The sequence below is a fragment of the Canis lupus genome, chromosome 25, assembly GCF_003254725.2.
Source record: "Canis lupus dingo isolate Sandy chromosome 25, ASM325472v2, whole genome shotgun sequence".
Lineage (NCBI taxonomy): Eukaryota > Metazoa > Chordata > Mammalia > Carnivora > Canidae > Canis > Canis lupus.
The window spans coordinates 43,751,132-43,778,632 of record NC_064267.1 but is presented as its reverse complement, the minus strand read 5'-3'; the positions used below and the strand labels follow the sequence as shown (position 1 = coordinate 43,778,632).

The window sequence follows — 27,501 nt, the reverse complement described above, 5'->3', positions numbered from 1 at the left end:
AACGGCTTAAAGAAGGTGGCTAGAGGCACTGCTACCGAGCTAATTCTGTTTAATGCTGTGTGTCCATACTAAGATGCTACCCTATTAATGACACCTCTTCTGAACACTAAATAAAACACCTATGCATATTTCAGACCTAAGCCCAGCCAGCCATCAGAGCATGGCAGATGGGGAACCCAACAGAGCAATGAATATCCCAGCTATTCCCACAATTCCTGGAGCTCCATCCCCATCCTCCCTGCTTCATCACAAAGTGGTTAAGTGGGTTTGAGAAGCAGAGGCTGTGGTGTGTTGGGTGTCAGCTAAAAGCAAGATGAGTCCTCAGAGGAAGGAGCAGGTAAAAGGATGCCAAAGGTCTATCTGGGGAGCAGACTAATTGTAGTATGTACTGCTTAAGCAAGCACTTAGGGAGCCGACTCTGTAACACAAGGAAGATGACAGGATATATGAGCTGGGAGATCTAGGCATCTGTGTGCCACTTACCATCAGGGTACTCTGAGTCTCTAAGTCCCCTTTCCTCACTGTAAAGTGAGGAGGACTGTAGTAATACTTACCCTTACCAGCCTGAGGAGATTGTTTGAGTGGATGGGATTCAATGGCTTATTATACATGAAGACACTTTACACAACACTTCACAAAGGTGTTCTTAGCACTCCCATTACTATTCTAAGGAAGCAAGCAACAGAGCTGTAAAGAAAATGAACCTAGAGGCCCTTAGGGCCCTGGGACAGTCAGACAAGTGGTCACACACTTCACAGAAGTCAAGCTACACTCCCTAGTCTGCTCCCCAGTGAGAAAGATAAGGATAAAAGACCACTTGTCAAGAATGAGAGTGCCTGTTTGGGGTCTAAAAAAGAATAGCTGTAAAAACTGACAAAGCTGGGAGGTGTTCTTGAGAAACAGTGTTTCCAAAAATTTCCTCAAAGTGTGTTCCACTAGATAGCATCAAGAAGAATTTGGTGGTAAAATCAGTGTGGGAATAGGCTTCCTTAGGCCTTTCCTGAGATCTTAAAAATAAATTTTCAATGAGGATGTGGGATGTAGGATGTGTGAAATTTATTTAACAACAGAACCCCTTTCCCACAGAGCATCTATCAAGGGGTTTCATGAAACATACTTTGGGAATTAAACTCTCCAGTTGGACAAAAGGTTATACAGGCACACGGATCAGGTAAAAAGGGAAACAATACTTTGTTGACATTCAATCAACAGTCAACACCTGCTGGACAGTTTGGAAAAAGGAGAAACCCATTTTTTAACCATGGTACTGAACCACCCTGAACCACCCTGAACCACCCTAATCCCCGACCCTCAAGATCCACCAGTTGTGCAACCCCGCACTCCACAGTCACATACATTAAATCTACACTTTTATTTTTTGTTCTAAAATGTGCTTTTGTCTCTCATCGAACTTTAATATCAGTCCAGGACCTCCACCTCCCCTTTAAAAAACAACAACACACGCACACAAGCACACACGCCACCCTCCAACCAGGTGAAAATTCCCCGGCGATTAGTCTGTAACAAATATTGACACAAAGGGGAAAAAAAGCATGTTGAAATGTATTAGAATCAGAACCTGTACAAAAAAAAAAAAAAAATTAAAATATAACCTGAAACTGTTCAAGTTCAGAAAGGCTAGTCAAGTCCTTTTCTCTTGCCAGGAGAATGCCATCATCGGTGGGCTCTGGGTCATCAGCCAAGGAGGGGTGGAAAGAGAGACAGAAGCAGCAGCAGGTCCTTCACCAGACAGAGGGCCCTCGGCACTACCATCCCCAGCTCAGCCATCGCCGGGAGGGATAAAAGATCTTGGGAGAGCAGGTGTCAGCAGACAGTCCTGGGCAGCAGCTGGGGCCTTCACAATGAAAACCAGTCTGCGTAGTCAGGGGGCAGCAGGAAGCATGGCCAGCAAAGAACACCAAACGGGAAGAAACTTCTGCCTCCTAGCAGACCCACAGCAACCTCCACTGGTGCTCAGGTACCAGAGGTTAGTCAACCCAGTGCTCCCAACTAATGAGAGATTAGAGCTGGGCTTAAGAGGCTGAAAACCCGCAGGTTTAGTAAACATAACCCAGCATCACATCCCTCCATGGCCTGATCAGAGCTGCCAACAAGGGATAAGGCAGGAGAGGGAAAAAAAAAAGCATTTGATACCTGGCTAGAGATCACCTGCACCAGTGTGGGTACTGTGGTACACGGGGCTGGAGAAGGCAAACCCTCCTCCTCACTCAGAGAGGAGCCTCCCTCTGTAGTCATCCCTGTGGGCTGGCTAAAACTGCCTCCGGCTTATGACCAGCCTGACAAAATGACACGGAGCAAAAGAAAAACTGGGAGGGAGACAAGCCCTTAAACAAAGACAAGAACCTCCTGGAAGGAAGCTGGGCAGTGTCTGACCCTGTTGGGATGGCATCAGTGGAGCCCCTGAGTCTGAAGGAACAACTGGGGGGAAGAGGGAGCAGGTGAAGAAAAGATGAACGGTTCTTCTGGAACAGTACCAACAGGGTGGGAGGCGCTGGTGAGGGGATGGGCAGGTCTGGAACTCACTGAAGGTAGAGAAGGGAGGAAATAGGCCCTCGGTGTCCCCTCCCCACCTGACCCAGGCCTGGTGAGTGCCAGCTGCCCCAGCCGGCCCTAGTGGCGGCTGGAGACCAGACCTTTCACTTTGGACATCTTCTTGGTGGGCTGCCTCTGCTCGGCATGAGGGGGACACTCCCGTTCAGCCAACTGTTGCTCCATCTCCTGAGCCGAGGAGGAGGCGGTGGCTTTGAGTGTCTTCTTAATGTTGGTAACCTGAAGGGAGACACAGAATTAGTGTGCTCAGCCTGTAAGTGCCAGAAACTCATTGACTCTTGTTCTCACTGTATTGGGGGCCACCCAGGGAAGAAACCAGAATCCTCTACAAGAAAATCTGAGATTATCTTCAGAAACCCAGATGAAGAGAAGCAAGAAGGAGGTACTCGTAGAAGACACATGGAAATGAGTCAAGCAAAAAATGGAACTAATGCTTGATTGGTTGAAAAGAGGGAATAAGGCAATGGAAGTGGGACCACCTGGCAGAGAGGTACAACACAGCAAGTGAAAGAAAGCACTGGTTCAAATGGCCTTAGAAACAAAAAGGGAGGGATCCCTGGGTGGCGCAGCAGTTTGGCGCCTGCCTTTGGCCCAGGGCGCAATCCTGGAGACCCGGGATGGAATCCCACGTCGGGCTCCCGGTGCATGGAGCCTGCTTCTCCCTCTGCCTGTGTCTCTGCCTCTCTCTCTCTCTCTCTCTCTCTCTCTGTGACTATCATAAATTTTAAAAAAAAAAAAAAAAGAAAGAAAGAAACAAAAAGGGAGCCCTAAGAATGCTATAGTCAGTTAACTACATTCATGTATTGAAACTAAAAATATTTTCACAGGAACTCTGGCAATACAGCTCCATGAGCCTTCTTGAATAAACAGCTAGCGGATGAATTTCAGCCAACCAAGTAACAAGTGACGAAAACATAGTAAAAGGACTGGCAAAACACAATTACACCAATTTTCAACATATGTTTCTTTACTTAACAAAGGAGGGCTCAAAACGACTGAAGCAACCTCTGAACATTTTCCACATCAGAACATGTATCCTTGGTATCCTCTGTGTACTGTTATTATGATTACTCTACAATTTTTAAATTAGTCCGTTTGCCTTTCACTTATGTACAGTGCTGCTATGAACAGTCTTCTATGTTCACCTGTTCGTACTTTTGTGAACAGCTCTGGAAGACATATTACTAGAAGTGAGCTTTCCAGACCAAAGGGTTGGCACATTTTACATTTTAACAACTATTGCTATCTTGCCTTTTGAAAAGAAATGACACCATCATCTACTTCTACCAACTGTGCCCTCCTGTGCTTGTTTACATACACATTCCCCAGCACCAGTTCTTTTTTTTTTTTATGATAGTCACAGAGAGAGAGAGAGAGAGGCAGAGACATAGGCAGAGGGAGAAGCAGGCTCCACGCACCGGGAGCCCGACGTGGGATTCAATCCTGGGTCTCCAGGATCACGCCCTAGGCCAAAGGCAGGCGCCAAACCGCTGCGCCACCCAGGGATCCCCCCAGCACCAGTTCTAAAAGATCTTTTATGCTTTTGCCCCTCAGCCAGCTGAAAGGAAGAAAAAGGGGAGGAAAAGCATTCAAAGGAATACGAGGTAAAGGTGCTTCCCCAGTTCGATGATCCCCGTGTTCTCTGGGAAGCAGGCTTGGTTTTCTATAAAGAAAGGAGGGAGTTGTCAGGGTCAAAAGTTCTCAGCAGTCAGAAAACCAGGAGATTGAGTAAGAGGCAGTCCCAACACAAAGAAGAAATAATGCTATGACTGAGGCCAATGCCAGGCTCCTGAAAGAGATTTATAATCTGCAAAATGAGCCTTGACTAGATTAAAGCTCATCTTTTATTTTGTTTTTTGTTGTTGTTTTGCAACGTAGGAACAGCCATGCCCTAAACTGCTGTCACCTCAATTAACACCACAACCTTTCTGAAAGGAGTGTCAAGAGAGGATTGTGAGCTGGACAGTAAATACAGAGGGCATCCTAAGTCAAGTGTGGCTTCATCCAGTGTCTTGCCTGTCCAAGACATGCCATCTCCAAACACCAGGATGGCTCAGTCAGCTGAACATCTGCCTCCTGGAATCCAGCCCTGAGTCACTGGGCTCCCTGCTCAGCGGGTAATCTGCTTCTCCCTCTCTCTCTGCCCCTCCCCCTGCTCATGCTTATGCTCATGTCCACTTTCTCTCTCCCAAATACTTTTTTTAAAAGATCTTAAAAAAAAAAAAAAGATATGCCATCTCAAATCCCAGGCACCCCATCTCTAGGGACTCACTGCTGCTTTCGTATCTCTTATTCAAGAGTTACTTGGGGATACAGTGAGAGAAGAATCTGAAGCAAATGGATGGCTTGCTGCCTTCTCATATAAAAGAGGTATATTTGGGGACGCCTGGGTGGCTCAGTGGTTGAGTGTCTGCCTTTGGCTTGGGGCATAATCCTGGAGTCCCGAGATCAAGTCCCACATCAGGCTCCCTGCATGGAGCCTGCTTCTCCCTCTGCCTGTGTCTCTGCCTCTCTCTCTCTCTCTCACTCTGTGTCTCAATTAAATTAAATTAAATTAAATTAAAAATTAAAAATTAAAAATAAAATAAAATAAAAAATAAATAAAATAAATAATAAAATAAAATAAGGTATTTGGTTTTAGTTTATTTCAAGGCGTATTTTGGCCACCCAAGCAGGTCCACCAAATACACCTGTTTTGGCCACGTAGAACAATTGTGACAAGTCTACTTCTTTCACAGAGCCATTCTTCAAATGGTGACATATATCCCCACAGACTTGTCTTCCTTGGCCTAAATGTCCCTGGCCTCCTCTAATTTTCTTGAGTGGCTAGCTTGCAGGTCATCCATATCTCATTACCCCAGATGACCCAGAGTTTGTCAAGTCCTTCACACCATGGACCTCAGTAACTTTCAAATGGGACTGCACTTGCTAACAAGACTGCAGCCTAACTCCATCAGAGACCTTAAATATTCAGACAGGGATCCCTGGGTGGCGCAGTGGTTTAGCGCCTGCCTTTGGCCCAGGGCGCGATCCTGGAGACCCGGGATCAAATCCCATGTCGGGCTCCCAGTGCATGGAGCCTGCTTCTCCCTCTGCCTGTGTCTCTGCCTCTTTCTCTCTCTCTCTCTGTGACTATCATAAATAAATAAAAATTAAAAAAAATTACTACAAGGTTGAAATATTGTTAAAAAAAATATTCAGACAAAAGGAGTGTGAAGAGCCTCCAGGGAAAGACCATTTTTGGCTATGCAGCAAAGGTGGACAAGAGGAAGGAGAGTCACAGCTAGAAAGGTCAAAGATGAATGAGAAGAGCTGAGAGGTGGGGAGAATGACCCTTTAGGAAGAAGCAGATGCCAGACCACAAGATCTGTCACTAACTTAACTCCTGGAATTCTCTACAGAATGGAAAACAACTTCTTTTGCCCAATTATGGTTTGTTATCTACATGCCTGGAACATGGCCTATTTTGTGAATATATATATGGCAAGAGCCATATACTGACATTCTGCAGAACCTGACATAAGCACATTCAAATATAAAGAAAATACACTCCAAAATCAAATATAAGTGAGAAGGTATTTTGTGATGCTTCGACTAATCATGACCTCCTCTCCAGAGTGCTTGCTCAGAGACTATGAAATAGCTCATAATGTTATTGTTCCTATACTGGAATTGTAAATAATATGCATTATTTCTATGAGAAGCTAAAAGGAGAGAGAATATTCTCAAGCAGTTTATGATAGGACTGACTTTATTAAGGGGAAGGCCCTGGAAGCTAATATTCACCAAAAGAATGCTGTTATAAGATTTTGGGGTTAAAAAATAATAATAATAAAATAAAACAAACAAACAAAAACATTTTTTCCCTCCTAGGACAAGCAATCTAATTTAAGGACAAATAAAAGATCAACTTAGTTGAGAAAATGGCTAAAAAAGTTGGGTTAAGAGTAACAGAAGCATAAATACAAGCAGAACAGGACAGAATTACACCTTTGTTCTTGGTAGATTTGTTTTCTTTTTAAGTCAACCAACAGCCTTCCATGCGCCAGATGCTGGGGAACAATCAGCATCCTACACTTAGTATCCAGATTACAGGTTTACTGAATGGAAAAGGTATAAGGCTCTGGATTTTGACCATGCTGTCTCTTCAAATTATTACCGCCACCTGGTGGCAGCATCAGACTCTGCCAGCAGAGTAACCACAGCTGTAGTTTTCCAACAGTTGGCCTCTGATAACAAATCCATGTGCACTGGCTCTCTCTTTTTCAATAACTATAATTTAAAGAGCCCATACTGTTCTCTAAGTATTGGTCATTCCTCAACATCAGTCAGCATCTTCTTTTATCAGATGCCATTTGTTATGCAAGTAAACTTGAGCCGTTCAAAATTCTGAAATTAGTATCATTCATTTTTTGCTAGTGAGCAATTAAAACCCACCACCTACCACACAATTAGCAACAGTCTGGGCACAGTAGTGCCACCAGCAGTGATCAGGCTCCTCTTGGGCTACCAACCATGTTAAACTGTTACACTGGCTACCCCAGGTCAGTGGGCACATTTCACCTCCAAACTTCAATTGTAACCAGGGTTTAATTTATAAGTAAGAATCAATGATAGGAGAGAGTGGTTAGACACTTCCTACTTTGCTTAGACATCAATCCCAGATCAAAGAGGCCACCATACTCAACAGGGAGGATTACAGAGCTTATTAGAGAAAGCAGCAGGCTTACCATCCTAATTGAACTTGTTGGCTAATGCTAATGTAGTTCAGACTTCTTTGGCTAGAAGTAGGGTTAAAAATTAAACAATGCACGGAACATTCACAGACTCCATATATACATATATTATGTAGGGGCGTGTGTGTGTATCCAAAATAAATATGTTCTAGTTCATGAAAAGTAAAGTTCAGCAATCCACAGACACACAGGGCATACCAGAAATATTCAGGACAACAAATAATTTGAGCACCTACTGTGGGTTAGGCATGTGACAAGGAGCTAGTCTTATAAAGAAAGGTAAAGAAGACAGATTTTATTATCAAGGAGTACATATAACAGAGTAAGGGAAACCTTCAAATTCTACAAATTCCCCTTTATTTTTTTTTAATTTATTTTTTATTGGTGTTCAATTTGCCAACATATAGAATAAGACCCAGTGCTCATCAAGTGCCCCCCTCAGTGCCCGTCACCCAGTCACCCCCACCCCCCGCCCACCTCCCTTTCTACTACCCCTTGTTCGTTTCCAGAGTTAGGAGTCCCTCATGTTCTGTCTCCCTTTCTGATATTTCCCACTCATTTTTTCTCCTTTCCCCTTTATTCCCTTTCACTATTTTTATATTCCCCAAATGAATGAGACCATATAATGTTTGTCCTTCTCCAATTGACTTATTCAAATTCTCCTTTAAAAGGCACATCTACTTATTTCTTATGTTTCTGGGTCCCCTTCTGCCATACTCTTGGACACATGACTTACAAAACTCATCAAATACCATGTACACTTCAAGTTCCATCACACTAGAAAAGGACTTCCGATGCTAAACTTTTTATCTTATGGGCTCCAAATTCTGAAGTCGCTTCACAAATGTCCAGGTCACAGGCACACAAGCTCCCATTAACTGAAGGCTAGAGCCTGTGTTCCTGAGAGGCTAAAAGTGTCCAAACAACCAAGTGTCACTACAACCACAATCACACACATCTTCACTTGCATTTCATCTGCCAAATGTTTCCCCTTCCTTTTTCAACATGAAATCTATCATGCATGTTCAAAGGTTGCAACATACATATATAGCTTAGAGAATAAAATGCAGACTGTGCACCCACCACACAGCTTCAGATACAGAGCAGAACTAGGGCTTTGAAGCCCCAAGTGCCCCCGCTCTGCTCCTGCCCCCCGCCTCACCCCTCCACCCCAATGCTAACCACCACCCTTTCATTTTCTTTAAGACCCACTCCCTTCTGCTCTACAGCTGCAAAGTACACAAGTACTGTAGAATGACAACATTTTCCACTCTCAAGCCTGCTCACCCTCCGGTGACCAGGAACCAGAAAGAAGACAGCATCAAAAGCAGGGACCATCCTCATCTGTAGCCCACTAGCCCACTGCCTATTTGCTGGTGACTGTTGCACCTACACCAAGAACCACAAGAGGAAGGAGCAAACATGGATACCCTGGAGCAGGTAACAGACATTCTCTGCCTTACCTCTGCCTCTACCTGCTGCTGAGTTCGGCTGTGGTTCTCCTTGTACTGGTTGGCTCGCAGAACTTGCTGCTCGATGCCTAGCAGAACCGCTTCGCAGCCATCGCACCTACAAAGGAGGTAACCAGCCCTGAGCCACAGAAAAGCCTGGGGCTCTCCTCCAGCCTCCCAAACCTCCATCCCCAACTCCTGATAGGGACTTCCTTTAACACCGTGTCTGCCAAGGAAGGCTATTGCCCTACACTCCTTCCAAGACCAATGTTTCTGGATATATAACACAGAGCACCTGGAGATAAACATGAGGATGTGGGATGGTTTCCTAGAACACAGCTTGAACGTCAACCTTTGTATCCCATGGGAAAGGTTTACAGAATGTGCCACTAAGGAATTTGGACAGTCCTTACAGGTAGCACGGATTCACCACTTTTCTCAACAGAAAAAAATGATTTTCTAAAGATTGCCCCTTTTCTCAGAAGCCTGTTACTTTTGGGGCACTTGGGTGGCTCAGTCGGTCAGTTAAGCTTCTGGCTCTTGATTTAGGCTCAGTCATTATCTGAGGTCATGGGATTGAGCCCCACATTGAGCTCCACACTCAGTGTACAGTCTGTTTGTCCCTATCTCTCTTCTCCTCCCCCTGCTCCTCTCATTGCTCATACTCTCTAAAATAAATAAAATGTTAGAAAAAAAAAAAGTTTGTTACTCCCTAATTGCCATCCCCCTCATTATTTCATTTCTCCACTTAATTTCAAAATGTTAAAACCTAAAAAAAAGTTGAAAGAATAGTACTACGAATACGCATTTACCCTCTATCTTAAAGTCAGTAACTGCAAACATTCTGCTGTATTTGGAGTACTGCTCTACCTAACAATTCTATTTCAAATCTAACTCCAGTGACTCCACAAAAGCTTTAAGAATCTGTACTAGTAAACATTCTGGGATGGGGTTAGGATGGCACCTCTGGGTGGAAACACGGTGAAGCCACACTCTGGGCATGAAAAGAGCATCAGTCATCTCAAAGATGGAGTAAGGCGGCTGATGAAGTAGGACTTGAAACCTAGATTTGTGTGCCAGGGAACTTTCACGGGAGGGGGTGTTTTCTAAGTTTATTTCCTATTTATTCTGACTGAACACTTTTACAATCTTTTGAAAGTTCCTGCCTGTGTCAGATGTTATAAAGGGAAGGTGTCTGGGGCCATACTTGAGACAGAACCTGGGGTAAGGGGTGGACAGCACATGCCTGGGAATAGTAGCTGAAGTGAAGGAAGCTCCGAGGGGTTTGGACAGGGGGTCAGGGAATCAAAGCTGGGTCATTCATTCCTGGAATGTTTCAGTCTGTTCTAAAGAAGACAATTTCTCTACTCCTCTGGACAAAGCTTGCTCACCCTGCTTCAATGATTTCCAACACCACCACGTGCCTGCCTGGGGACATGCTCTCTTCACCTCCAACTATACCTGCTCTAACCTTGCCCTCCTTCAAAACTCAGCAAAACCCTCTTCAACTAGGCCTATCTGGCTTTATAAGCTCCAAATCATTTTCATAACTCCATAACAAATCCTTGTAGAATGTCCAAAGCTCTTGCAATCATCAAATCACCATTAAAACAGAGAACATGCAAATATCCCACTTATTTTTATATTCCAGAATATGGTTATCAAATAGTCTGTGACTGTGCTTCAAATTAGACTAACCCATTCCTTGTCTTTACTATCCCTCACAATGTTTTACCAACACTAGCCCAATGTTATTGACTCAGCTGAATGTGGGTTCTCAAATCCACAGAATCTGATCAACACTAACTTCCTGAGCTTAGTCAAACTTGGAAGCTGATTTTGCAAAGCACTGGATCCGTGTCACACTGCTAGGCTTCAGCTTTAGAGGCTGTAGCTGCTGCTATTAAATAGTCCCCTCCCCACCACCAGGAAGAGAATAATTTTACAACCAAGGCCCTGGGAGACCTGCAGGGATTCCTGCTGCCATACAGCTCTGGTCACAAATGCAGCCCCACTCCCTAGCATACTGTCCTAAGGCTCCAGCTCCCAAGCAGCCCCAGCTGATACCAGGAGACAATATTTCCCCAAGCAGAGGCACAAAGGGCATGTGTCCCCCTACCTAACAAGAGGGGACCCCTCCTTGTTTCAGCCTCACCATTCATGCAAGGTCTTGACAATATTATTGATATCCTTCTTTCGGATGTCACGGCCAATGCAGAAATCCACTTCCAGCAGCTGGTTTCGCTGGTCTAGCTTCCCCTGGATGATATCAGTATAGACAGCCTCAATGATGAGGTCTTCCAGTTCCCGGAGATTCCGCATCTCCAGGTCCTTCAGCAGCACAGAGTAGGGGATACACTGCAGATAAAACCATGTGATATTTACAAAAAACACTGATGAGCACTAAAGAAAATGCAGGTGTACACCTGTCTCAGGGGTTTGGGAAATGCAGTCTGGTGAGCTGTGAGACCTATGGGATCCAAACAAGACCCACAGCATCCAGGAATGCATTCTCCTAGATTCTCTACCTCCTGCACTTCATCCAGCCTTTAGCTTTCATGTCATGAAGCACTCTTAGGAAGCGTCCCAGAGGAGAAAGGGAAATACTCGGTGTCTGCCACTCTGCCACCTTCTGGAAGCTTGCAGACTTGACATAAAATGCCTGATCATCACAAAACTCCAATTTCAGACACTGGAGAGAACTGGCTGCCGCCCAGAAGAGTACAAGCAAAAAAGTTTGCAGGTTAACATATCCACCCATAGGTGGCCAGTGGGTACTGCCAGCTTAGAGGTCATCCTGAAGTTTTTATCTGTTTTCTCAGACTTTTGCCATCAATATCAATTCCCCAACAATAGTCCCTTGTTGAGCTATATACCAACACTTTGCATTTATCCAAGAAAACTGTATATCTAAATATCCAGTTTTCTAGACATATCACTACTAGTTTGGAAGCTAACAAAGCAATCTAATCTCAAAAACAGACAAGAGGAAGAGGTATACAAATAAAAGAGTAACAGCAAACATACCTAGAGGGGTTCTCTATGACTGAAGGTCTGAAACCCAGGGACGTAGATGGGCTTATAATGACAGGTCGCAAAAATTTTTTTAAAGTTACTCCTACTTTTTGCTACACTTGGGGAAGTCCATGATCAGGCCAAAATAAGGGGTAGGAGGCCATTTCCTAAGAAAATAGGCCTCCCACCCAAATTGCCAAGCTGAGAATCACAAATTTGTTATTAGACCAAGGAAAATGATCTGAGCAACTGAAATGGCAATGCAATAACAAATCTACATCTCTCAAGCTCAATTACAAAGGGGAAATGCAAAGAGCAAACCCCTTCCAGTGACAAAGCCCCACAAAAACTTAAGACAGTTATGCCAGGATTAGGTGGAGAGCCAAAATCAACTGTAAATTAACCAAATCTGGATCTTCTTTGTTAATGGCTATGAGAAGCTGGCTGCAAGGCCTCTTGTAAACTGAGTAGGGCAGAGAACTCAGAGATATGATGGAGTGGTTATCTTACAGAAAGTTAGGATCTAAAGATAGCATATAAGGCAAAAATTCTGATTAGGATAATTAAGCTTGATAATTTCCAGAAAAAAGCAGCATATTAAAAATCTAGCTCAGTAAGTCCAACATAGCAAAAGTCTTTCCCCCAGCACTGGTACAGCTCACTGTGCAATGAGCAACAGATGAAGTGGTTAACTTGCCTTAAGATGTCCCCCTGTTTGAAAAACTATGAATCTTCAAACAGCAGCCTCCCTTTGGTACGGCAAAATGCTCAAACCAAGTGAGTCACTGTAGCATGCCAGAGCTGAGACCTGCTGATTCACGAGGCATACTTTTCCTGGATGAAATACAAATACTTGTCTACACTATTTTAATTGTTACCTTCATCTCTTTTGTCCATTGCCAAGAAAATTTTATGCATTCATGATATGACTACCGTGCATAAATGGGAGCTCCTGCACTGATGCCAGTGTGACACCTGCCTAAGGGTGAGGAGCAAGAGAGGAAAAAGTTCGGCACTGTACCTTCATTCTTGACGCCAAGCTCACGATGGTAAGGTGTTTCAGCTTGTTCTGCTGAGCTGTGCTCAGTTCTGGCAGGCTCTCCTTGTTGGCTGCTCAGTCCCACCCACCAAAAAAAATCAAGACACAAATAAAATTAGAATTTCTTTATGGAATAAGCTCACCATCTCCCCACACCAAATCTACCATTGATTCACTGTCATGACTCTGCACTTATATTCATGAAATGAATGTTCTATGAGCACCCCGTGTCTTCTCTGGAGGACTATGTACTCCTGAAAAGCCAGGCATGAACGCACAAAATGATAGGACAATCATCTTAATGGAATACTATGTGTGCCCTATGTGACATTCAACCTTAGCATGTCTTCACTAGGAATCTGTTATGTGCAATGCCCCGTCTTAAGTGATTCAGAAGAGTCAAGGAGGGATAAGATGGCCTTGCTGGGGCTGCTACGCTATACAACCCCAGGGATAACAGCCACCAGGACTTGTGCAACTCCAGGGCCTTGGACTGGTTCTCGGTCTTACAATCAGTTATTTCAACAGCTATAGGTATAAGACAAGAACCACCAGAAAAAAAGGCACAAACTACCAGAAGAGAGTAAGAGGCTGAGGAGGAGGGGGGAGGCAGGAGGGAAAAGAAACAGAGAAAGAGAGAGAGCAAGTGAGCACAATCACCTTGCGAGGGACGGGAAAGAAAAAGAAAGGTGGAGTTTGAGATGAGCCTTGAAGAACAGGCAAAATTCTAATAACAGTAATGATAACAACAGCAATGGCTGAAGCTGCAGGGCCCATGTACACACACATCCAGTCAGTCCTCACAACATTCACAAGATAGATTCCAAATGTCTTCAACTCCTTATCCATAATCCTGGATTCCAAAAAGGTGAATCTAAACTGATTTTCTTGAGCATGCTGCTGAAATTCATCTGGTGGCAATTCCTGACCTCAGCTGAAGCAGGCTTTTAATCCCACTTGTTGTAAATCTTCGTTTGTTTAGCTGCAAGACTGTGGATGTGTTTTTACTACAGGTACTGCCCACATCTTGGAGGTGTTACATAAAAAGGTATATGCATCATATCACCTCTTTAGAGTCCCCAAAATTCTAATTTCTGAAACATCTAGCCCAAGGAGTGCAGGTTAAGGACTGTAGACCTCTTATTACTCCCATTTTACAGATTAGGAAACTGAGGTACAGAATTATTTAATTTGCCAGAGGACACATAATTAGTGAAGTGGAACTAGAATATAATTCAGGCAGTCTGGTTCCAGGGTCTGTACAATGTTGTCTCTTTAGTGAGGATGGAAACAAAAGACACAGTGGAACAAAGTGAAGGTCAGAAAAAACTGGCATGTGGCAAATCATCCAGGATGACACAGCACAGGGGAAGCAGAAGTGACCAGGAGTAAAGAAAGGGAAAAAGAAGTCTGGGATATAGTAGGGAAGGCCCTGAGTCATACCATTAAAATAAACTACCAGGCTCTGTCATACAAAAACTAGGGAAGCCAAACAAAAATGGCTTGAGTGGAAGGTAAGTTAGTGTTTAGTAATCTCATCCCGGACACTTAAGATCCTAATATAAAATGACTCAAATGATCGGAGCCCCTGGCTGGCTCAGTCAGTGGAGCATGCAATGCTTGATCTCGGGGTTATGAGTTTGAGCTCCATGCTTGGTGTGGAGAAGGAAGGAAGGTGGGAAGGAAGGAGGGAGGGAAAGAAGGAAGGTAGGTTCAAATGACTTACAAAAGAGAATGGGCTAAATATGTCATATTAGAGTACAGAAAGTTAAAAATGACTACAAAGATGTAAAATATGAGGACGCCTGGGTGGCTCAGTGGTTGAGCGTCTGCCTTCGACTCAGGGCATATTCCTGGAGTCCCAGGATCGAGTCCCACATCGGGCTCCCCACAGTAAGCCTGCTTCTCCCTCTGCCTATGCCTTAGTCTCTCTGTCTCTCTCATAAAAAAATAAAATCTTTAAAAATAAAAACATGTAGAGCATGATAAATGTCTATGAAATAAGTGAAAACAGATACAATATTGTGTACATAACTGAATGACACCTACATAATAGAAAGCACAAGGGAGAAAAGTCCAGCACCATAATGCTAACTGCAGTTTAAGGCTGATATAAAACTATGAATGACTTTGCGTCTGATTTTCCAAATTCTCTTCAATATAATGATATTATTCTAATAATATTTAGGACACTTAAGTACTTTACAAATGGGTATTCTGACACTTCACAACATTTCAAGTGTTCTACAAACACTAGTCCTCAAGAATCTCATCTGGAAAATAAATAAGGAGTATATTTACACATGAGCATAAACACAGTCCTCCTTTTACCCACAGAGAAATAAAAGATGAGAAGGTAAAAGCCTCATGCGAGGTCACCTACAGTACACAGTAAAGTGCAAAACAGCCAGGTCAGAAAGCTCCCATCCCATGCTTTATATGCCAGACCTCAGTGATCCTCATGGAGGCAACATGTCCAAATAGAATGACATAATTAAGAAAAGTCTTTGGAAGATCTTAACCAACTCACCTATGTAATCTGGATATGTCCCATAGGCGAACAGGTTCAGCAACTGCAAATATGCAGCATTAGCTCCTTCTGCAAGCTGAAGGAGGGGAAAAAACAGTTCACAGATCAAGCTGTCTACTAATCACTGCAGTGTTTAAGCAAAGGGTGATAATCATGTGCTACAGTTGACTGTTTTTACTAGATGGCCCCCGAGGTCCCCTCCAATTCTGATTCTCTGGGAAAAAAATAAGTAAGATTTATTTAATTTTAAATTTAATTTTTCTCTCTCAGGAATACCTGTTTTACACTCCACATAGTGTAAAATAGCATGCCTAAGCAACTGCTTTTGTCACACACACCCACAAAGCAGTAAGTATTGGGAGCAGTTCAGGTTTTCTTAGGAGTTCCTTGCCACTAAGACAAAGACTAGAGGGGCACCTGGGTGGCTAGGCCAGTTAAGCATCTGACTCTTGATTTTTGCTCAGGTCATGATCTCAGAGCATCCTGAGATTAAGCCCCACATTGGACTCCATGGTCAGTGAGGAGTCTGCTTAAGGATTCTCTCTCCCTCTGTCCCCCCCCACAAAATAAATAAATCTTTAAAAAAAAAAAAAAAACAAAGACTAGAACAGCCTTTTAAAAAATTTTTTTTTTCATTTGTTTGAGACAAAGAGAGAACACAAGCGGGGAGGAGAGTCAGAAGGAGAGGGAGAAGCAAACTCTCCACTGAGCAGGGAGCCGATGTGCTCCATTCTAGGACCCTGAGATCATGACCTGAGCCAAAGGCAGACGCTTAACCAACTGAGCCACCCAGGCGCCCCAAAAGATTTATTTCTTTGAGAGAGATAGTGAGCAAATTAGAGAGAGAGAGAGAGAGAGAATGAGAGAGAGGTAGTCAGTCCTGGAGCAGGGGGAGAGGGAAAGGCAGACTCCCCAATGAGCAGAAAGCCAGATGCAGGGCTCAATCCATGACCCTGGAATCATGACTTCAGCCAAACGCAGACGTTTAACCAACTGAGCCACCCAGGCACCCCTAGAGCAGCCCTGTCGACACATCAGGTTGGAGTGTACAACATGAGCGACTATCAATCCAAACCGAATAAAGTGTAGGGTAGATTCCAGGTTTCAGGACTACATGAATAGTATGAATGCGGAGAGAGATTAAAATAGCATAAAGTGTAACAGAAGAGCCCAGGTGGGAGAGGAAAGCACAATATCAGGCAGTTCCAAATAAAAATGTTCATTAAAATTACTTATTCTTTTTAAAAAATGTACTTGGGATGCCTGGGTGGCTCAATGACTGGTCATCTCCCTTTGGCTCAGGGCATGATCTCACGGTCCCGGGACTGAGTCCCACATCGAGGTCCCCACCTGGTTCCCGCTTCTCCTTCTGCCTACATCTCTGCCTGTCTCTCTGTATCTCTCATGAATAAATAGATAAGATCTTTAAAAAATGTATTTATTCCTCACTAATGTGGATGGCAAAGAGACATCTGTAGAAGCAAAACAAAAAGAGATACTGCTCTGCCTGGAATTGCTCTGCTCTACTCTCAATTATCTTAACTGGGTGTTTCTTTTACTCACAAATACATATTGGACACAAACAGTAATACTACTTAATTTAAACTATCTTTTTAAAAAAGTTTCCAAGGAGCACCTGGGTGGCTCAGTCTGTTATGCATCTGACTCCTGATTTCAGCTCAGGTTGTGAGATCGAGCCCCACACCAAGTTCCACGTTGGACATGGAGCCTGCTTAAGATTCTTTCCCTCTCCCTCTGCCCCCCCCACTTGCTCTCTAAAATAAATAAATGAATCTTAAAAAAAAAAAATTTCCAAAAACTACATCTATTATTTCAGACCACTGAAAAGCAACTAAGATTCCCAGCTCACATGTGAAAAAAAAACAAACCTGGGGAGATAGAGATAATTTGCTCAGCACCCTCACAAGAACTCTGGCTTCCTAATAACCCAGTCTACCTTCTCAGGTTATCAACAACCTCTTGAGATCTAAAACAGACAAGGAAGAGACCATCAAATCTAGCCCCTACTTTCAGACAATTGTAAAACTAATCCTAAAAGACTATTTTCTCTAGAGCAGATGCTCCAAAACTTCTCCCACTAGCCTAAATCAGTGTCTTTCTCATTTTAATTTTCATTCATCTCCTCTCAGCCAATCTTCCATAGTTATGAGACAACCACTTGGCATATTCATTCAGGCTTTTCATGAACCTGAAGGAACATATTACCCCTTTGTCATCTCTTCTGTGGAAAAAATGATGAGCTATCAAGCCATAAAAAAAGACATGGAGGGAATTTAATGCATATCACTAAAAGAAGCAAATCTGAAATGGCTATATACTGTATGATTCCAACTCTATGACATTCTAAAAAAGTCAAAACAAGGAAGAGGGTAGAAAGATCAAAGATTGCCAGGGACTGAGAAGCAAGGGAGGGACAAATAGGTGGAACACAGAGGATTTTTAGGGCAGTGAAATTACTCTGTATGATACTGTAATGGTAGACACATGTCATTGTACATTTATCCACATCCACAGAATGTACAACACCAAGAATGAAACCTAATGTAAATTATAGTCTGGATGATAATGATGTCAGTGTAGGTTCCAAACTGGTAGGGTTATTGGTAAAGGAAGAAGGCATGTATGAGGGCAGGGATATACCGGAAATCTCTATACTTTCCTCTCAATTTTGTCGTGAACCTAAAACAGCTCTAAAAAAATAAAGTCTAGCACCTGGGTGGCTCAGCGGTTGAGCGTCTGCCTCCAGCACAGGGCGTGATCCCGAGGTTCAGGGATAGAGTCCTGAGTCCCACATCGAGCTTCCTATGGGGAGCCTGCTTCTCCCTCTGTCTATGTCTCTGCCTCTCTCTCTCATGAATAAATAAATACAATCTTTTTAAATTTTTTTAATTTTTTTTTATTTATTTATGATAGTCACACACACACACAGAGAGAGAGAGACAGAGAGAGAGAGAGAGACAGAGACACAGGCAGAGGGAGAAGCAGGCTCCATGCACCGGGAGCCCGATGTGGGATTCGATCCCGGGCGCCCTGGGCCAAAGACAGGCACTAAACTGCTGCGCCACCCAGGGATCCCTCTTTTTAAAAAATAAATAAATAAAGCCTAGGGGTGCCTGGGTGGCTCAGGTCATGATCCCAGAGTCCTGAGACTGAGCCCCATGTTGGGCTCCCTGCTCAGCAAGGAGCCTGCTTCTCTCTCTCTCTCTCTCTCTCTGCCTGCTATTCTCCCTGCTTGTGTTCTCTTGCTCTCTCACTCTCTGTCAAATAAAATCTCAAAAAAAAACTTTTTTTAATAAGGTCTATTAAAAAAATAAACCTACTTTAAAAAAATTTTCCTTATAGGATTTCTTTTACATCTCTGATAAATTATATTTTTACTAAAAGCCTACTGTGTATCAGACTACATATTAAGCGCTGAGGAAACAATGGGGAGCACAACAGACCTACCCTTCCGAGCTTACAGTCCAACAAGCTAGGCTGACATTAAATAAAAATTCATGGCGTGCCTGGATGGCTCTTAACCAAGTCAGACTCTTAATTTCAGCTCAAGTCATGATCTCAGGGTTGTGAGACTGAGCCCCACATCAGGCTCCATACTGCGTGTGAAGCCTGCTTAAGATTCTCTCTCTCTCTCCCCAACCTCTTAAAAAAAACTTCACAATTAAAACATAAAAGTGGCTTTTTCTGTCTCCATCTATAACAGGAAGACAAGATGATGCCAGGTTCATACATCAGCAATGGAGGGTCATGGAGAACTGCTCCAGGTTCCTCATCAAGAGAAATAAGATGTGCAGTAGCGAAGTCCCATAATCCAAAGGTTCACATCTCTGCCATGAGGGGTTAATTCACCACAAGACTGTGGACATGGAGCCAGTAACTGATGGCAAAGGTGTCCTAACAGTCATGAAGTACAGAACCAGGCAGCAAAAGCCAGCCACTTCCTATATGTGGACCACCATCGACATGAATGCCCAGGCCACCTTCTGCCGCATGGCATACACAATCCACGAGAACAAGCACCACAGTGATCTGTGCATGGAGTCCACCCCCAGAGCTAGTGCCATCCTGGGCAGCCAAAGAGAAGTTGTGATGGTAAAGAGGAAGCTGACCCACCCTCCAAGAGCTTCCGAGCACAACCCCCAATGTAATAAAGCTGTTCCTAGATTTTTCAATCAATCAGTATAAAAGTATCAATAGATAAATGTAAAAGTATCCAAAGTGAGAAGCAGAAATTGAAAAGTAGAGGTTGCTTTATAACTGTTTTACCTAATCATTTTTCAATCTTCTCACGTGTAAGGCACAACAATCACAACTAAATACCCAAAGTTTCAATAACAATAAAAAAAGAAGCAAAGTAAAAAAGGACTACTTCCCAGCTTTTCCTCGTATTTTTTTACACATCCACTTAGCATAACATTGCCATTTTCAACAAGACAATATATTCCTTCTTCATGCCCAGCTCACATTCAATAGCAACCATTTTCTGCTTCATATATACCTGACCAATCTTTTTGTCTGTATGTGCATTGGAGGTTTTTCAGTCCTTGCAAATGCCTGAAACTACTCCTGTTAAATATCAGCAATGCTTACACTCTACTTCTTATTTATCAAGTTCAAGTGGATTTGTCCCCTACCTTTCAAATTATTGGCAACCCAATCTAATTTACCCCAAGTTGAGATGAAAATATTGACAAGAAAGAACCCAAAACATCATCCTTACTCTTTCCCTCTTCCCCCACAATTCCCATCCCTCCCTCAACAGTGCCCCTCCACAGGTCCACAATGCTTCAGCACTGAAATTCCCTGGGAACCTGGATAATCACAAGAAGGTTTAGAACAAAGACAGAGAAATTGGAAACTGCTCTTACCTCCTGCACATTGGCCAGCTCCAGCAGTTCTCCAAAGACATATACTCCAGGAGCTTCCAAGACTTGGCTTATGAGAGCAGTGAGGGCTGAGCCACTGGTACCTTTGGCTAGTAAAATAAACTGTTCCAGGAGGTTACTTGAGGGTTTCTGTTCACCTGCCATTCTCTGGCCTTGAGATCTGTCCAAAAAAATAAGTGTTTCAGCCATTCTTCCTTCTCCTTTGCAAACTCTATGCTTAGTTAATGCCATATCAGACATCAGAATACTTTAATCGTAATAGTATTCAAAAAAGCAAAACAGTCCAGATGCTACAACCTCTTTGTGAGATGGGTAGGGTGCCACCTGGTGTTAAAGGGATTGTGTCCTTGCTTTGAAACACACTTAGCAAAAACCATTTCATTCATCCCCATGTGGCTGTCTCCCAACCACAGCACCCTCTAAGCCCTTAAATCTGACAAGACCCAAAGAAACACAGAGGAGTTTCTCAGTAACTGTTTTAGATCTACTTCACTTATAGATTCTATTTAAGAAGGAGAGAATTTTGCCCATACACAGAGGCAGCAGATGTAAGCAAAAGCGATCAGTCATAGCTTATGGTGTGTTATTAAAACCCCACCTATAGCCAGATATAGAGAAGGAAAACCACAAAAAGCATACAGGAATGATGTCTCATTGAATCAAAGATGTCGTATGAGCCTAGAAAAAGGGGAAAAATCATGCTGAATGATAAGCAACATAATCAAACTAAGAAAATACATGCTGTGTAGGTCCATGTGGAAAATCCCTCTATTTGACCTCCTGCTGCTTATGTGATTTTTACCAAACATGACTTTAGAATGTGTACAAAATCTCAAAAAAATAACAAAAAGATTTGAGAAAATGAAGATGTTGTATTGCCATCCTGAAGACATTAGGGGAGGGTGGTCCCTCAATTTTATAATCCAATTACATGCTGAGTGTACCCCAACACACACACTGCATACCTACTCTGCAGGAGTCCGGTATGAGAAAAGACTACTCTACCAAGAACGACACATTTTGGGACAGTGCGACAAAAAGAAGAGGTAAAATAAAGTGAGGAAGAGAACAATTCAAAGTATAGTTTGGTGTAATCTCTCCGAGTTTTCCTGTGGAGGCAGAGCAGCAGTCCTTTCACAGTGGGAGAAAAACAAGCACGGAGCCTCACTTAGGGTTACATAAGAATGTCTTGTCGTAAACAGAAAAAAGTGAAGCGCTAGGGAATAAAGTTGCTGAGGAGGGAAAGGGAAAGAGGAGAGAGAGGGGCGTAGGGTGGGAAAAGGGGGGAGAGAGGTGATGGAACGAAAAGCTCCCTTCCCAGCGGACACATGTGGAGACTGAATGGAAGGGCCTGGGGTGGAGAGGGAGCAGAGAAATGGACAGAAACTTCGGTCGCTCAAAAAAAATCTCGGCCTGAGGCGCAAAGCCTGCAGGGGCAAAAGGGTAAGGATGCGTTGAAATTCGCTTTTTTCTGAAGTGGGAGGGCCGGAGGAGGCGGCGAGGGATACAGGGGAGGTGAATTCGCGTCGTGCGGGGGCGCTATTCTGAGGCACAGCAGAGGGGCAAAGAGGCAGCTTGTGGGGGTGGGGAAGCGAGAACCGCCTCTGTAGAGGGACCGAGGGTTGCAGGCTTGGGTGGACTTCAGGGCGGGCGGCGTGCTCCAGGGAGGGCCGCGGGTGCGGAGTGAGGGGCCGCGGGGCGTGCTCCCCGGGGCGGGGCCGGAGCGGTGTGGCCGCGGGTTTTCCAGGGGGCCTGGCGCCAAGCCAGACGGCTGGGACGAGCCTGGCGCGCCGGGCCCCGCCCTTTCGCCGACCCCTACCTGCCCTCACCTCCTCTCCGTCCTCTCGGTCGCTGGCTCGGCCTCCCGGCGCCTGTCCGCAGGTTGTCAAGCGTCCATGATCGGCCCGGCGTCCGACGCTTTTCTGCCTCCGCCGACCCGTTGCCCTTGCGGCTCCCCCGGAAGCCTCCCGCCGCTGCACTCGAGTTCCGCCCACACTAGGTTCCCCCCACGGCGTTGGCAGCCTCAGACCTCCAGTGCGGCCTGGGCCTAGGAGAGACCTCCGAGGTCGAAGCCCGGGAACCGGGTGGAGAGGAGCCTGAGGAGGCGAATGCAATCCAGGCAGAGCTGGGGCCTGGCCATCAACATCAACCTGCGGCGCCCGAAATTCACCCCTTCGGCCAAGCTTTACCCCTCAGGAGCTGCCTACGGCGGCTGCGGCTCCCCCGGATGCAAAGACATAATAAGTGTAATAACGACCGCTTATTGAGCGTTTTCCCATGTGCCAGGTGTGTACATTGTCTCGTTGAATAAACTCTAAGCTTAAAAATCCAAAAACCAGTAAGTGGCAAAGTCGGCTTGGGACCCCGGGCTCTGGGAAGCCAAAGACCATATTCATGATCTCTGTTCAGAAAAACGTTTTAAAATAAGATGGAAAAAATAAAAATAATTAAAATAATAAAATAATAAATAAAATAAAATAAAATAAAATAAAATAAAATAAGCAAGATGAGCAGCCCGGGTGGCTCAGCAGTTTAGGGCCTGATCCTGGAGACCCGGAATCCAGTCTCATGTCAGGCTCCCTGCATGGAACCTGCTTCTCCCTCTGCCTGTGTCTCTGCCTGTGTGTGTGTGTGTGTGTGTGTGTGTGTCATGAATAAATAAATAAATAAAATCTTTTAAAAAAATAAAAAATAAAATAAGCAAGAGATGGGCTGAGCCAACAATGGCTCTGTGAGCAAAATGACATATGTGAGGTTGCATCTAGTACTTAGCAACTTTCCTGGAAGATGGCTAAGAAATGCTACACAGCTGAACACTTAAGCTGGTTCCTTTAAAGTATACATCACAGACTTTCCGGTCTTAAAGACAAGGAAAATAGCCCTATTTGCCTTTGGTGAATTAGAGTGCAGAAATCAGACAGATGCAAAGGAGCCTAGCACCAACCCACTGATTTATGCAAAAATGTCTTGTTCTAATTTCTATGTTCTGGTAGATTATATAAAGAGAAGACAAGGTTCTTGCCCTCAAAAAGCTTCAGTGTGGGGGCGCCTGGCTGGGTCAGTTGGTAGAGCATGCAACTCTCAATCACCAGTCCTGAGTTCAAACCCCATGTTGCGCATGAAGCTAAGAAGAAGAAGAAGGAGAAGAAGGAGAAGAAGGAGAAGAAGGAGAAGAAGGAGAAGAAGGAGAAGAAGGAGAAGAAGGAGAAGAAGGAGAAGAAGGAGAAGAAGGAGAAGAAGGAGAAGAAGGAGAAGAAGGAGAAGAAGGAGAAGAAGGAGAAGAAGGAGAAGAGGAGAAGAAGGAGAAGAAGGAGAAGAAGGAGAAGAAGGAGAAGAAGGAGAAGAAGGAGAAGAAGGAGAAGAAGGAGAAGAAGGAGAAGAAGGAGAAGAAGGAGAAGAAGGAGAAGAAGGAGAAGAAGGAGAAGAAGGAGAAGAAGGAGAAGAAGGAGAAGAAGGAGAAGAAGGAGAAGAAGAGAAGAAGGAGAAGAGAAAAGCTTCAATATGTTAAGTGCTATGAGAAAGATATGACAATACTTTAGAAGCATAGAAGAGAGTATGTTGGGGAAAAGAAAACAGGCATCTTCCAGGCAAAAAGGGAAGAAAAGGTGGCTGACCATAGTCACAGAGGCTTGCCCTGTGTAGCATATACTAATGCAGAAAAGAAACCCAGAGTGTCTGGAATACAAGGCTCAGGTTTGAGAAATGAGGGCTACAGACCTGGAGTCAGGTCATCAAGGGTGCTATAAACCACACGCACGGCACTATACGCAGTAAATATCTTAATACTGCAGAGTCCCTACCTGGGATTAGCCCACAGCCCTGGAGAGAGACAAACCTGTCTGGCTATAACAGCCAGTTGCCATAGGCACCCTAGAACTACAGATTAAGGCTCTTCTCCTGCCTGTGCTCTGGAGAAAGGTGATTTAAAGCAGGGTTCTGGAGACGAGGCTTGAGTTGAACATGGAAGAATGAGCAAGCAAATCACAAAAAGTATAAGCCATGTAAAGGAGTTATTATTTTATCTTGAGGGTGCTGGGGGGTGGCAGAACTTAGGGCTTTTAACCTGTGGAGAAGTGTGAATAATTGCCACTTTAGAATGCTCACACTAGCTGCTATAAGAATGGATTGGATATGGAGAGAGCTGGAAGCAGGGAAACTCTTGAGGTGATTGATATAGTACAGAAAAGAGATTGTGAGATCCTGAACAAAGACAGTGGCAGTTGGGCATGAAACAGAAGGGACGTGGTGGGAGGCATTTAGACTATGGAATGTGTCCGATGTGCTGACCAGCTGAATGCAGGGATAGGGAAGAAGGGTATCACCCAAGACTCTGGCTATTCACTCAGAGGTGATGTTTCTAAGTAAATGGGGCTGCAGAGGAAAAAAAGCAAATTTGCGGTAATAGGAAGATAATTAAGTTCTGTTTGAGTTCATAAATATTCTAGCAGTACTTCCACTTCTTCCAGAATAATGTCCAGACTCCAGGGCTGCAGAGAAATCCCTTCTCAGTATGCTTCCCTCCAACCTTTCCAGCTTTGGCTCGTCCCACCCTCTTACAGCCAAAACCCTAGGCCTTCCTATGCCCAACACAACCTCCACCTTCCCTCTCTGACACCAGGGCCTATGCTCAAGCTTGCTCTCCATCCTTTTTTGCAATGCTCTTCCCTCCTATTTTTGCCTGTTAAAATCCTACCAACCCTGTAGGCAGAGATTTCTTAAACTCAATGCACAAAAGCACTAATCATAAAAGAAAACACTGAGCTACTACACTACATTATAATTTAGAATTTCTGATTATCAAATGACACCAATGCGAGACTGAAGAGGCAAGCCACAGAGCTGGAAAAGATATTCCTGAAGCCTGTATCAAAGAACTCCATATCCAAACTTCATAAAGAACTACAAATCAGTATGAATAAGTAGACAAAAAGCCCAATTTAAAAAGTAGGGAAAAGACTTGAACAAGCACTTTACAAAAGAAAACACTGAAATAATTAAAAATCATATGAAAAGTGCTCAACATCAGAGACAATGCAAGAAAAGACTGTAATAAGATACCACATTTATAGCCAAAAGAGCTAAAGTTAGAAAGACCTCTAAGACCCTGGTTGGTTTTTTTTTTAAGATTTTATTTATTTATTCATGAGAGACAGAGAGAAAGAGAGGCAGAGACAGGCAGAGGGAGAAGCAGGCTTCATGCAGGAAGCCTGACTGGGACTCAATCCTAGGTCTCCAGGATCATGCCCTGGGCTGAAGGCGGTGCTAAACCACTGAGCCACCCGGGCTGCCCAAAGAACCTGTTTTGACAAGGATAAGAGTCAACTAGAATTTTCTTACGTTGCAGGTGAAAGGGAAAATGATACAAACACTTTGGAAAACTGACATACTGTTGCTGATCATATGCATACTGTACAAGCCAGCCATTCCTCTCCTAGAAATAAGTGCAGTCTACAAAAAGAAACCTATAAGAATGCGCATTGCAGCTTTAACAAAAGCCAAAAACTGTTAACTGATAACATAAATACCCATCAATAGAACAGATAAATATTGCTAGATACACACAATAGAATACTAGTCAGTAATTAAAAAAAAAAAAGCTGCTACATACAACATGGATGAATCTCACAAAAAAAAAAAAAAAAAAAAAAACACAACTGATGAAGAAAAAAAGCCAGGCTCCTACTGTACATACTGTATGATTACATTTAAATGAAATTCACAACAAAACTGATTTATGGTAATAGAAGTCAGAATAGTTATCGGGATGGGAGGATGCAGTGCTGATTGGGAAGGGGCACAGGGGTGCCAGAAATGTTCTATATTTTGATTTGGGGGGTGGTGACACAGATGTATACAAATGTCAAAACTGTGCCCTTCCTGCATGTCATACCTCATGAACAAAAAAATTTTAAGATAAAGTTTTTTTAACAGGAAAAAAAAAATCCACCCATCGTTCAAATTCAAATGCCACCTCCTCCATCAAGTTTTGCCAGCTGGATCTGATCTTTCCATCAGAACCTCTGTAGCATTCTGATGACCTTTCCTTTATGACATTTATTGCAGTTCATCTTGAATCTCAGCAGAGTCTCCTTTTTTTCCTAACTAGATGGTTATCTTCCTGGAGGCAGTGACAATGCCTTTTCACCCTTTACCGGAAACCTGAAAAGGCTCTTTGTTGAATTACATGGAAGGAAAAATTGGGTGGGTGCCCAGATGGGTGAAAGGGGGACGGGAAGAGGAAGGAAGGCCTCGGAAAAGAGATAGGAGATGTCCAAGGAAACCTTAGCTTACGCTACAATTTTACCTAGTTCCTGAAATCACATTAAATGTCACCTTGAGCAACAAATAACAAATCAAAACACTAAGTCCTTCCTAGACTGAAGATAAACAAACATCACACTCCTTCACTTACAGGAAATCCACCAAAATGAATGCTTACCTAACCTCTGGGTGTTTCAACCTGGATGAGGATACTTCACTAAGGAAAATAATAATCACACAGCCATGCTGCTAAAAATATCGCCACCTCAGTGTGGTGTAAACAGCCCAAACTGAGGGTCAGGAGACTTAGAGCCGAATTCTAACTCTGTCCCAAGTTGCTGTAACCAGTGGACGATCGCTTCGCCTCTCTGGGGCCTCAGTTTCCTCGTATGTAAAACAACAGAGGGTGGTTTGGCAAATTCTCTTAATATCCCTTCCGGTAGGGAGAGTCTGAGTATACGATCCATATCTCTCCCAGCCCAACGCAGGAGCACACCAGAAACCCCTGCAAAACAAGTAAAAGGCGCCCCAGACCAACAAACAAGCACGATTTAAAGGAGTCATTTTATCTTCCGTGGTTTAATCAAGTGTTTTTGTTTGTTGTTTGCAGCCTTACCATGATTTGCAGGAGATTTCTGAGTTCCATGTAAACAGATGTTACCTCCCTGTGGGCTGTCATCCTCTTCTGAGAGTTAAGGGGGTCTTCCCGCCCAGTTTCAAGTCTCCGAATTCAGAAACCCCCAAGGCTGAGGGAAGGTTTACGAATTTGCGCACACTGCGCGGCACACTGGAGTCTAAGTTACAGAGGAACAGGGTGCAGGGAATGCTGGGATTTGTAGTCCCCGGGCCTCTTTGTTGCGTGATGGGATCTGTGGTTCCCCCGGGCACTCCCCCGGAATGCTGGGAAATGTAGTCTCTCTCACATCGCACAGGGCAACCCGCCGTCATTTCAGCGCCCTAGTGTGCCCCGCGGAGGGAGCGGGCCCCTCGA

The 27,501-nt window shown here is 44.0% G+C and overlaps 1 protein-coding gene and 1 long non-coding RNA gene across 4 annotated transcripts; one reads left to right on the top strand and one right to left on the bottom strand.

Annotated features, from left to right (window-relative positions):
• Positions 1–1,353: 1,353 nt before the first annotated feature.
• On the bottom strand, positions 1,354–27,501 carry COPS7B (COP9 signalosome subunit 7B). 3 transcript variants are annotated; one of them, XM_025463423.3, is made up of 7 exons: positions 27,127–27,501; positions 20,232–20,409; positions 15,343–15,418; positions 12,795–12,883; positions 10,914–11,116; positions 8,771–8,876; positions 1,354–2,790 (listed from the first exon to the last, which is right to left on the bottom strand). In XM_025463423.3, exons 2-7 carry the CDS (start codon positions 20,391–20,393, stop codon positions 2,632–2,634), a joined length of 795 nt encoding a protein of 264 aa, XP_025319208.1. In that variant the 5' UTR covers positions 20,394–20,409; positions 27,127–27,501; the 3' UTR covers positions 1,354–2,631. The 3 variants fall into 3 exon arrangements, with proteins under 3 accessions (XP_025319208.1, XP_025319207.1, XP_025319209.1); XM_025463422.3 differs by lacking the exon at positions 27,127–27,501 and adding an exon at positions 22,079–22,217; XM_025463424.3 differs by lacking the exon at positions 27,127–27,501 and adding an exon at positions 22,069–22,174.
• LOC125753647 (uncharacterized) lies at positions 21,395–22,584 on the top strand. The gene is made up of 2 exons (XR_007405944.1): positions 21,395–21,692; positions 22,131–22,584. It is a non-coding gene; the product is annotated as an uncharacterized LOC125753647 (long non-coding RNA).